At 32.7% G+C, this 13157-nt stretch overlaps 2 protein-coding genes across 2 annotated transcripts; both read right to left on the minus strand.

The window, feature by feature from the left end:
* Nucleotides 1-1999: 1999 nt before the first annotated feature.
* On the minus strand, nt 2000-2322 carry LOC140960378 (uncharacterized). The gene has a single exon (XM_073418629.1). The coding sequence runs from the start codon at nt 2217-2219 to the stop codon at nt 2013-2015; it is 207 nt and encodes a 68-aa protein (XP_073274730.1). The 5' UTR covers nt 2220-2322; the 3' UTR covers nt 2000-2012.
* An 8948-nt stretch (nt 2323-11270) lies between these two features.
* On the minus strand, nt 11271-12773 carry LOC140958304 (uncharacterized). Its single transcript, XM_073415704.1, has 2 exons — nt 12027-12773; nt 11271-11847 (listed from the first exon to the last, which is right to left on the minus strand). The coding sequence occupies exons 1-2, from the start codon at nt 12710-12712 to the stop codon at nt 11415-11417; spliced, it is 1119 nt and encodes a 372-aa protein (XP_073271805.1). The 5' UTR covers nt 12713-12773; the 3' UTR covers nt 11271-11414.
* Nucleotides 12774-13157: the final 384 nt, after the last annotated feature.

The raw sequence follows: 13157 nt of genomic DNA on the forward strand, positions 1-13157 counted from the left end.
TTATTGATTGACCTGCATGCATCCCTGAAATTAATTGGTGACGATTTGATTTATTTTTCAAGATAATATTTAAGATATTCGAATTTTTTATTTATGCCAAATGAATGGTTATGTTCAAGGATCTGGCCGGGACAAATTAGCAACGGTAGAAGAAGACTTACCGTCGGAGTGGCATGAAACGATCATTCAACTCACAAATGATTTATTTGATCGACTTTATTTAAGCTAAAATATACATTAAAATGTCCAGATTATTTTCTCCTTTTTTTTTTAAACTTTTTGAAGCTAAATGTTTATAAATTTTACATGTTTAAACTTGATCCTAAATATTATAATAAATTCTGGTTTCCCCTCTATCGGGTTTATGGGTAGTAGTAATTAGCTTATAGACTCGAGTTGTCACAAAATTGACTCGTGACATCGTCTCACGTAAAATTTTGTGTATTTTTTTTTAATTGACTTTGACAATATATATATCTTGCAATAAACAAACCGAGTTTCCAAACAATATCATTCTGAATTTTCTCTGATTTTTCTAAATCATCTATTTTCCAACAGTGATCGAATTTAAAATAATTTGTGATCCATCGTTATTGATTTTAACAGTTGTATCTTAAGAAATAGACGTGAACCGAGTGTCAAGTGAATTCAAACCATTGAAAAACTAAAGGAATAATATAGAAGAGTCGATCGAATATAATGGTGGTGTTGAAATTGAAAAGGCAAGCTAATCGGACTACCATACCATCATATTAAATAGATACAGCTAGCACAATCAATTTTCTATTTTTGTTGCATCCAGTTGTGTGTGTGTGTGTCTATATATATATATATGCATGTATATATATATATATGTGCATGTGAGTTATCTGACACAACTAAGTGTAGCTGCAATAACAATGACATATACCTCTACTTATTATTTGTACTATTTTATCCCAAAAAAAAAGAAGTTAATTCGTATTAAAAAAAAGCTATTTATTTATATATTCGCATAAATTTTGTGTGTGCTTAGCTTGTTGAAACTCTCCAAAAGCATGTTCTTTGAATGAAATAGCTTACATGAATTAGTCGACACGCTGATTTGCACCAAACTTGTGACATTTTTTTTTTGAAATTATAAAAGCTTTAATTTTAATTTCTGTAAACAGATCTCAATATTTTACGTTGTCATTTATTTTGACTAAATTAATATGTAATAATTAAACAATTGCAAAAAAGAAGTAAGGAAAAGAAGAGTTTTTCCTAGTTGACATTGTACTATATATATACACGTTGTGCAGTCAAATATTATTCAATCAAATATAATATATATTAAAATATTATTCAATCAAATATTTAATATTGTCACATATTGCGCAACCACCATACATTTTATCTCGAGTTGGACCACTTGCTACTTAAACTTGCATTCATATTTCACTCCGTGAGTCATTTAATTTTTCCAACCACTCAATCTTNTTAAGTCATCTAATTTATTATTTGATAATAATAAATTGTCGTTAACAACTTTTTTTTCCATATATGCGAACGCATGACCTTGGAAAACAAATTTTTTTTTGCAATGAACTAATTAAGTACTACAAGCAATATCCAAAAAGATTTAGCATGAAATTAAAATTAAGCTTATGATTCAAATGAAATCAAAGAAATCAGGTACATTTCAGATCTAAGTTTGAAATCGGTGTTAGTACTAGTGTAAATAAACGTATAATAAATATGACGTTTATCTAAACAATTTTGATATGTTGTCTGCTCATCAAACACATCTTTGTTAGTATTCATCTATTGGATATGATGAAGTATATATAAATTTTACATCAATATATGAGTGGATGAACAACATATCAAAACTATTTATGTCATAACTGGCTACTAACACTAGCAAAACAATGTTAAATTAATACAATAAATAAAAATATGACATTCCCTGAGAATACAAACCAAAATACAAAAACAAATCCAAAAAAAAAAAATAAATACCAATAATTTTTTAAAAAAAAACAATATTTTTAATGGTACGACCTTAACATGGCACCACAGAAGGTGCAAATAATAGCCCTCCAAGTTCTCCAGTAGAATGGCACATAACAGAACCTGGTGGCCGTCTTCATGTCCGCAACGCTGGCGCCGCCGCCGCACCGTGAGCATATCCCGGCGGCGGGCTTGCTCCGCCTGACCTTTTTTGTTTGATCAACAAGAAAACAGAAGCACACCATTTCTTTTTTCTGCTCGCTACTGAAATTATATTTTATATTTCTGATGGGAAAAATAAAGAAAATGAGAGGGAAGAAGTTCTGCAAGAGAGTGCTTTTGTTAGGTTATGTTCCATAAAGAGGAGATTATATAGGCATGAAGGGAGTTGGATGGTAGATATGTTCTTTAAATTTTTTTACTATTTGATTTTTTTTCTTTTAAAAAAAAATTCACTGGTTTAATCCGCGTACATGTAGTGTTCAGATAATGAATATTATTATATTATCATATTATTTTTCTGGAAAAAAGTTTTCGAAATGATTGTTGACATGTTTTAGATTTTAGTCCTCTAATAATCAAAATTGTATATTGTTCCCATAAATTTGTTCCTTTTTTGCTTTTGATGATACTTCTGTGTTGTGTGATTTCGGATATGTTAGTATTTCAAGCATAATGTCAGCATTTTTTGTGTTATGTCACTATTTCGAAAAAATAATACTATTTTTTCTTTAAAAGCTAAGCAATAGAACTAAGTAAACTAAATTAGTGAAAGATTTGGCTGTTTTTTTACTTATATATATANTTGTGTCAACTCATGTGTTAAACTTTTATACTTTACTTGTCAATTATTTGGCTTCTTTTCTTGAATTTATGTATTTGGACCATTTCAAAAAATAAAACACAAAAAATTGTGATAATTACCTATTTTACATATCTTTATTTTCTATTTTCTTGAATAAAATATTATATTTATTATTTAAAACAAATCATATATTTTTACAATATTGGTTCATTATATTTATCATTTTGTTATTTTGATCGTTTATATTAATAAATTTCAATTTTATCAACATATCTTACAATTTTTTTCAATTTCAATCTTTTTTCAATATAATTGTTCATATGACACTGCATTACGTTATAGCCATGTTGATGTTGTGGCGCACGAAGAAAAAAATCGCAAAGAGATAAATATATAACTCGTAAATTATATTTTCCTTATATATATTGTTTAGTTATTTTTAATTTACAAACTGAGCTTTACAGTTATTTATCACAACAAGATTTTTTAAAAAAATATCGCCTCAGGCCCTGTGAACCACAGGTACGGCTCTGACGGTAACAATACCGAATTTTTCAATACAGTAATGATATGTATTTTGAAAATTTCAGCATATACCAGAATACCGAAATACAGAAAAATATATAAAATTTTTAAAATATATAATATTTTTAAACAATAAATTTATAAAATTTAAACAATGTATGGTTTTTTAGGTATAAAACGGTATATATCGATACCGTATCGAAATCTCTGTATACCGTACAATTTCGGTATAATCGATATGTTAGTTATATGTACTGAAATTTCGTTATACCGATTTTCAGTATACCAAAAATTTCGATATGATATCGATATGAATTTTCTTATACCGTAATTTTCGATACGGAATGAAATATATAATTTTCGATACGGTACGATATATCACCCGTAATTATATGGTGTGCTTGCGTAAATGTATGTGTATATTATATCCTAAGATTATTTATAATTCTCTTTCCGCTACACGTACTTGACTTAATTAATAAAATAAAAATGTTGTATTTGTTGAAAAATTATTTAAAAAATGTGAAAAATATTTGTGTTGAAAATGTGAATGTTGAATGTTGAAAATTAGGTAAAATTAGGTGTTGAATATTGAAAATTAGTGTGTGATGATGTAGGTAATGATGTATTTTATTTTTGGATTATTTGTAAAAATTTTTTATAAATAGATCTCTCATTTGTGAAGAAAAACACAATTGAGTTGAGAGAAAAATATTATAAAGTGTGTAGTGTGATAATTTTAAGAGTTTGAGATTTTTACTTTTTACCGTAAATTTTTACTTTTTCACAACACGTTATCAGCACGAAGCTCTAAAAGTCCTCCATATTTTTCCAAGCTCCGAACAGAAGAAAAAGGTAACAAAAGTAATAATATTTATTTTACTGTTATTTATTTATTGTTTATATATGTAATATATAATATAATGTTATTGTTAGAAATAATAAAAATAATTTTTTCAAAAACTTGTTATAAATCCTGGGAGGATGTTAAGACGACATCCCACACTCCCGGTAAGGGATACGACAAGTATAAAAGCCTATAAGGTTTTTTAAACAAAATAACTTATGACACCTAATTATAATAATGTGATATGATATACATAATTATTTAAATATGACTAATATTATATACACCATATTATTACCATAAAATTATACAAATACATACATTTATTTTCTTATACACCAACGGTAATAAACGGTAACAAAACGGCTAGTTTTTGCTCTATAAATACAATCTCACAAATACATTCAATCACTCCAACTTTCTCTTCTTCTCTAAAAATTATTCTTCATCAAATTTTCGAAGAAAAAAAGAAGATGGCTTTCACGAGGTTATTTTTAATTATTTTGGTTATCATACTCACCAGTCTTGTATTTATCGGAGAATATCCTCCTCGTGTGTTTTCTTTATTTTTACGAATACTTGTACTTGTTGTTTATCCATTACTTTGTATTGCAATATTCATTAACTAATAAAATGCATCGTAATTTTTAGTACCACCATGGCAAACTTGGCAAAGCTCGAATTCATCGCTCTTGATATTACTGGGAAAAACTATATGCCATGGACTCTTGATGTAGAAATGCATCTTGAGTCATTGGGTCTAAGCGAGACCATTAAAGAAAATGGTATATCTTCATCACAAGAAAAAGCAAAAGCTATAATATTTTTACGACGACACCTTGATGAAGGTTTAAAATGTGAATATCTCATCGAAAAAGATCCCATGGCTCTGTGGAAAGGATTAAAAGAGAGATTTGAACATATAAGGGAAGTTATACTTCCGACCGCCCGTGATGAATGGAATATGTTAAGATTCCAAGACTTTAAAAAAGTCAGTGATTACAATTCAGCGATGTATAGAATAATCTCGCAGTTAAAATTTTGTGGACATGAGGTTACAGAATCGGAAATGCTTGAAAAAACATTTTCCACGTTTCACGCATCAAATATAACACTACAGCAACAATATAGAGTGCGTGGATTTGCGAGATATTCTGAACTCATCGCCTGTCTTCTTGTGGCGGAAAAGAACAACGAGCTATTAATGAGAAATCATCAGTCCCGACCCACTGGATCAACAGCATTTCCAGAAGTAAATGCTGTAAGTAAAAATGAATTTAAACCTGGAAACCAAAATCAAATTCAAAGACAAGGTTTTGGTCGAGGTCGAGGTCGAGGTCGAGGTCGTGGACGTGGACGTGGACGAGGAAGTGGTCGTGGTCGTGGACGCGGCCGTGGTTTTGAAAATAATCGAGATAGTTATTTCTATAACTCATCTCAAAATAACGTCCCAAACCATCCACAGAAAAGGCATCAAGAAAACATGAGTGTTAATGAAAATCACTCGAAAAGATTTGAAAGTTCTTGTTTCAGATGCGGTACTCCAGGACATTGGTCTCGTATTTGTCGAGCCCCTGAGCATCTTTGCAAACTTTATAAAGAATCGATAAAGGGGAAAGAAAAGGAGACCAACTTCACTGAGCGAAGTGACCGTTTGAGTGATTCAACTCATTTTGATGCTGCTGATTTTATGAATGATTTCTCTGGAAATGATCAATATGTTGGTGGGATAGAAATGAACAATATTGATGCTGCAGATTTTCTCAATGATTTCTCTGAAAATGAACAATATAGTGGTAGAATATAAATGTACAATAATTTATTTTTCATGTATTTATATGATAATGTTTTATTGTACAATTATGATATGTGTTATATTTAAATATGTATTGTCATTAATTTTTTTTCATTGCATATTTTTTGAAGTTCAAATATGGAAAATGCTATGAGCAAAGCTGAAGTTTGCATACCCGATAGTGGTACAACGCACACTATCCTCCGAGATAAAAGATATTTCTTGGAACTAAAACCAACAAAAACAACGGTGAATACAATATCAGGTCCTGTAGACTTGATTAAAGGATGTGGTAAAGCACAATTTTTGTTACCTAATGGTACAAAATTTTTGATCAATGATGCTTTATATTCACCACAATCGAAAAGAAATTTGTTGAGTTTTAATGATATATATTCCCATGGGTATGATACTCAAACAATGAATGAAGGGAATGAGAAATATATGTGTCTTACCACATATAAATCAGGAAAGAAATATGTGATTGAAAAACTACCAATGCTCCCTACTGGATTGCATTATACACATATACGTCCCATTGAATCAAACATGGTAATTGATAATTCTTCAATATTAACCAATTGGCATGATCGATTAGGACATCCTGGTTCAACAATGATGCGAAGAATTATAGAAAATACACATGGTCATCCATTGAAAGACCAGAAGATCTTTCAGAATAATAAGTTTCAATGTAAAGCATGTTCTCTTGGAAAACTTATTATAAGACCATCACCAGCCAAAATCCAAACTGAATCACCAATGTTTCTTGAACGTATTCAGGGTGATATTTGTGGACCAATCCATCCACCATGTGGACCATTCAGATACTTTATGGTATTGATTGATGCCTCCAGCAGATGGTCACATGTATGTTTATTGTCAACTCGAAATGTTGCATTTGCAAGATTACTTGCTCAAATAATAAAATTGAGGAATCAATTTCCCGATTATACAATCAAGAAAATTAGACTTGATAATGCTGGTGAATTTACTTCCCAGACTTTCAATGATTATTGTATGTCTATGGGAATCATTGTTGAGCATCCTGTTGCTCATGTACATACTCAAAATGGATTGGCTGAATCATTGATTAAACGTCTGCAAATGATTGCTAGACCAATGATTATGAAAACAAAGCTCCCTATTTCTATATGGGGACATGCAATTTTACATGCTGCTTCATTAATTCGCATCAGACCAAGTGCATATCATAAATACTCCCCATTGCAGCTTGCATTTGGTAAAGAACCAGACATTTCTCATCTGAGAATTTTTGGATGTATGGTGTATGTGCCTATTGCACCACCTCAACGAAAGAAAATGGGACCTCAAAGAAAGATTGGAATTTATATTGGTTATGATAGTCCATCGATCATTCGATATCTTGAACCACAGACAGGCGACGTGTTCACAGCACGTTTTGCTGATTGTCATTTTAATGAGGAAATCTTCCCAATGTTAGGGGGAGAACAGAAACATACCGAAAAAGAAATTACATGGTATGTATCATCATTGTTACATCTGGATCCAAGAACAAAACAATGTGAAAAAGATGTACAGCAAATTGTGCACTTGCAAAGAATAGCAAATCAAATACCAGATGCATTTGCAGACACAAAAGGGGTAACTAAATCATATATACATGCTGCAAATGCCCCTGCTCGAATTGAAATTCCGAAGAAACAAATTGAAGATAGTCATGATGTCATTAAACGCCTGAAGCGTGGAAGGCCAGTTGGTTCCAAGGATAAAAATCCTCGAAAAAGAAAATTCATAGAGAAACACAATGATCACAAAATAGAGAATGATGTTCCTGAAGAAACACATAATGATCACAAAATAGAGAATGATGTTCCTGAAGAAACACATGATGATGAAAATGTTTTGTCAGAACCACAAACTGACGAGAATCATGAAATCTCTATCAATTATATTAATACTGGAAAAATATGGAACCGAAAAGATATAGAAGAAATTGATGATATATTTTCTTATAATGTGGCAATCGACATCATAAATGATAATGAAGATCATGAACCAAAATCTTTTGGTGAATGTAAAAATCGGCAGGATTGGATAAAATGGAAAGATGCCATCCAGGTTGAATTGGATTCGCTAAATAAACGTAATGTTTTTGGACCTATAGTCCTTACACCTGAAGGTGTAAAACCTGTTGGATACAAATGGGTTTTTATTCGAAAGCGAAATGAGAAAAATGAAATAGTAAGATATAAAGCTCGACTTGTTGCACAAGGTTTTTCTCAAAGGCCTGGAATTGATTATGAAGAAACGTATTCTCCTGTGATGGATGCAATTACGTTTCGGTATTTGATTAGCTTGGCAGTATCTGAAAATTTAGAAATGCGTCTTATGGATGTTGTTACAGCCTACTTATATGGATCACTTGATAGTAATATATATATGAAAATCCCTGAAGGATTTAAGATGCCTGAAGCACAAAGTTCAAAACCCAGAGAATGTTATTCTGTGAAATTACTAAGATCATTATATGGGTTGAAGCAATCCGGCAGAATGTGGTATAATAGGCTAAGTGATCACTTGATGAAAAAGGGATATGTAAATAATTCAATATGCCCTTGTGTTTTCATTAAGAAAACAACATCCGGATGCGTAATTATTGCTGTATATGTTGATGATTTAAACATCATTGGAACAAATAAGGAAATTCAAGAAGTTGTGTCATACTTGAAAGAAGAATTTGAAATGAAGGATCTTGGAAAAACCAAGTATTGTCTGGGTTTACAAATTGAACAAAAAGAATGTGGAATATTTGTTCACCAGACAAATTATACAGAAAAGATCCTTAAACGTTTTAATATGGACAAATCAAATCCTTTAAGTACTCCAATGGTTGTTAGATCATTAAACATAGAAAAGGATCCATTCCGTCCATGTGAAGATGATGAAGATATTCTTGGTCCAGAAGTACCATATCTAAGTGCTATCGGTGCCCTTATGTATCTTACAAATTGTACAAGGCCTGATATATCTTTTGCCGTAAATTTATTGGCAAGATTTAGCACATATCCAACAAAGAGACATTGGAACGGAATTAAACATATATTCCGTTATCTACGAGGAACGACAGACTTGGGACTTTTGTATTCAAAAGATGCTAATCCAAGTATAATTGGTTATGCCGATGCTGGATACTTATCTGATCCACACAAAGCACGTTCTCAAACTGGATATGTATTTACTCGTGGAGGCACTGCAATTTCTTGGCGTTCACAGAAACAAACACTTGTAACAACTTCATCAAATCATGCCGAGATTATTGCACTACATGAAGCAAGCCGTGAATGTGTGTGGTTAAAATCAATGACTCAACATATCCAAATCTCATGCGGATTATCATTCGACGAGAAGCCTGTGATACTATATGAAGATAATGCTGCATGTGTTGCTCAAATGAAAGAAGGATACATAAAAAGCGACAGAACTAAACATATTCCTCCTAAGTTCTTCGCATTCACCAAGGAGCTTGAGAAGAATAAATGTATTGATGTTCGTCACATTCAATCAAGTGAAAACTCATCAGATCTCTTCACAAAGGCACTTCCTACGACAATATTCAGAAAGCACATATATAATATTGGGATGCGCAATCTACGAAATTTGTGAAGAATTGTTCGTGTCAACATGAGGGGGAGTTTACGTGACTGCACTCTTTTTCCCTTACTATGGTTTTTATCCCAATGGGTTTTTCCTAGTAAGGTTTTTAACGAGGCAGTATAAAAACACGTAATGTATACAATCATTATGATCATCATCACAAGGGGGATTGTTGAAAAATTATTTAAAAAATGTGAAAAATATTTGTGTTGAAAATGTGAATGTTGAATGTTGAAAATTAGATAAAATTAGGTGTTGAATATTGAAAATTAGTGTGTGATGATGTAGGTAATGATGTATTTTATTTTTGGATTATTTGTAAAAATTTTCTATAAATAGATCTCTCATTTGTGAAGAAAAACACAATTGAGTTGAGAGAAAAATATTATAAAGTGTGTAGTGTGATAATTTTAAGAGTTTGAGATTTTTAATTTTTACCGTAAATTTTTACTTTTTCACAACAGTATTGATAAAATAAAATATATATTATACGAAATTGAATATTGCTCGTACATATATATGTATCCACAAATTCGAAAATTCAGTGTTAATCGATGAAATCCAATTCAATTAAATTTGACATGAGAAAAATGCAACTCGTCCAGGTGTATGTACTATTCGAATAATTGCTCCATCTGGACGACCTGAACAGGGTAAGAGCCGGCTCACTTTAGCTCAACTCAACTCTTTTTCGAGCCGAGTTCTTATTCAAGCTGAAATCGAGTTTTTAAAATTTTCTTCATATCGAGATCGATTCGATACATTTTAAACTTCTACTTCGAGGACTAGTCGATAATATCAAAATACAGGATGATGTCACTTGAGAAAAATCAAACATAAGTGTATGCATTTATGAGAGTATTTTATTTTTTAATCTCAAATACACTTGAGAAAGTCATTCTCTTAACTATTTGTTCCCATCGTTTTCTAATTAAATTCTCAATTATATTTTCTTTAATTATTTGTGTGACAACATTATCGTATCCTCTAAACACAGTAATTTTTTAATAACTAAATTATTATTATTATTTTTTCCAAACAATTGCTAACGTCAACCGTTTTTTCGTACGAACTCAAAAGATTTGATTTACACAATTATATTGAAACTTTCATTCAAATATTGAAGAAAACATCATACCATAAACATAACATCAGCCTAAATAGCCCAAATGAACGGTTGGGATTAATAGTAATGATGAATTCATCGGTCCGATGCAGGCTAATTTTGTCGAACTGGAGTCCGGGTGGCAATCCAGCGCTCTGGACCAACTCGGTGCAGTTGATACAATGATTAAGACGTTGAGGGGGGAAATGGGCCATCCTTCAAGACCCACGACAAACTTGTTTCGAGTTGTTTCCCTCGAACAGCTAATTTATTGACACTTATGATGCATAAATAATAAATATTGATTGATTTAAGAGGCAATTTTCCAATTTTTATGTTAAAAAAAATTATTTAATTTCCAGGCAATACTTCGGTGCATGTTCCATTTGATACATTTTGGAAATTGAAAATGAGACGGTTCAATTTCTTAAATTGGTTCATAGAATGTATTAATTAGTGTAAGGATTGATTTAAAAAAAAAATCCGAAGAAGCCAATAAATGAAACATAATGTTTGTAACGATGTGTTTCTTTCAAGTTAAATTTTCATCAACATCAGTTATAACTTTTAGCAAACAGATAAAAGGACGGACATGCAATTAACAATATTTGCTGCCAAAGTTGGATCTGTCTATATATTAGGCTTTCAATAGACTTGTTGCCACATGATTGATTACTCGACTTCTGCATGCCATGGTACTGAAATGAACAAAGTTAACTCACCCTCAAGAGACATGTTTCATGAGCACACAACAATGACCACAGAGCTCCTTTTCCCTTTCCTCCATAACGGGCTCGAAACTCCGCCATCCGTATCCGTTCGAGGCCGTGTCAAAGACGTGCACCTCGTTTCTCAGTCGTGACTCCCCTCCAGGAACCTTGTATCCCGTCAAGAAATACAGCTGGTTTCCTATCGGTGCCATTGTCAAGTACATCCTCCGCATCGGTGTAACCTGATTATCTTGAGTGAAATTTTGCGAAAGATTGTCGCAGTGAGATCCGTGCACTACATTCCATATCTTTTCTGTCTCGTTGTAAATCTCGATATGTCCCTTCCAAGGTTTCAAACAGTCCCCTGAGCTGAAAAGCTTCTCATTGATTGCGACAATCTGGTATGGAGGGATGTCAAGATCCCACATTCTAGCCAGAAATTCCCAGCTGTAATGGGAAAAAAAAAAACTTAGTCAAAGTAGATCAAAAGGCACTTATTTTGAATACTCCAACTTATGAAATATCGAGAAAGAATAATTTCATGCACAACAGCACAAGGGAGAAAGAAGAGTCAAAAGTCACCACCCAGAATAGGCCCTTCTTTTCTCTCCGCCTGTACTACTTACCTATCGTGTTCAGCGTCATAGACTTCCGCAGAACTTCGTGTCATGATAAATGGACCTGAGATTTTGTCACCGTCATCTCCCTTCTCTGCAAATCCTCCCAGAACATGTATTTTCCCTTGCCATGTGGCTCCTACACACTTGTATCTTTTGGTGCTCATGTTTGCAAGAAATCTCCATTCATCCAAACTTGTGTCATACATCTCTGCAGATGAGATCCCCCTAGCTTGATCTAATGTACCTTGCCCTCCTGCAACGTAGATTTTGTCGCCACAGACCGTGCAGGCGAAGTTGAATCTCGGTGAATTCATCGGTTTGCATGTGCCCCAAGAATCCGTCCTCGTGTCGTACCTGCGAACGCAGTTAAGAACCATTACGTCTTTTTCCTCAACAATATCAGTGCCATTTGATCCCACCACCTTTCGACAAAGACGACCGCCGATAATGTAAATATGCTGTCCTATCGAAACCATCGAAAAATCCTTCAGAACAAGGTTGTCCCCGAGGCTTGAAATACACTCTGGTATGGACGTGACCCGATGCCACGAATTGTTAGACGGATCGTAACAGTCTATGAAGTTCGAGATATTGGAAGACGCATCCTTGAAGCAAAAAATTGCGTAGATCAGATAGTTATGAGCCTCGGAAGCGTCGGAGGAGGGTCGAGAGAATCGCGAAAGCGAACCCATGTTCGATTCCTATATATATTTCGAACGAAAAAGAAACGCTAGATTGTGGTTATGGTCTTGCTATAGACCATATTCTACACGCCAGGAGAAGGTAAAGAGATTTTGATTATTTGCACAAGGCCTAAATAAGTGATCGGGCGTAAACTACAATAGTCATTTGATAACTCTGTTTCTGTTGTTATCTTAAAAAATATGAAGCATAGGGTGACAATTTCTATGCCATGTTCTTGTTATTTCGGGAATAACGTTGGGATATTTTGCAGAATAAATTTTGTTGGCATTTTCAAGAACCAACAATTTTTGTATCGAAAAATAATATTTGAAGAGGATCGGACATGATTAAGTTATATCACATTAACTAAATTTTCTCACTAACTCAAGAAAAAGCACCAATACTACTGTATTAATCCGTCGCTCGCCCAATGATCCATCCGTTGTCACAATA

The sequence above is a fragment of the Primulina huaijiensis genome, chromosome 15 (assembly GCF_012295235.1).
Source record: "Primulina huaijiensis isolate GDHJ02 chromosome 15, ASM1229523v2, whole genome shotgun sequence".
In the NCBI taxonomy this organism is placed as follows: domain Eukaryota; kingdom Viridiplantae; phylum Streptophyta; class Magnoliopsida; order Lamiales; family Gesneriaceae; genus Primulina; species Primulina huaijiensis.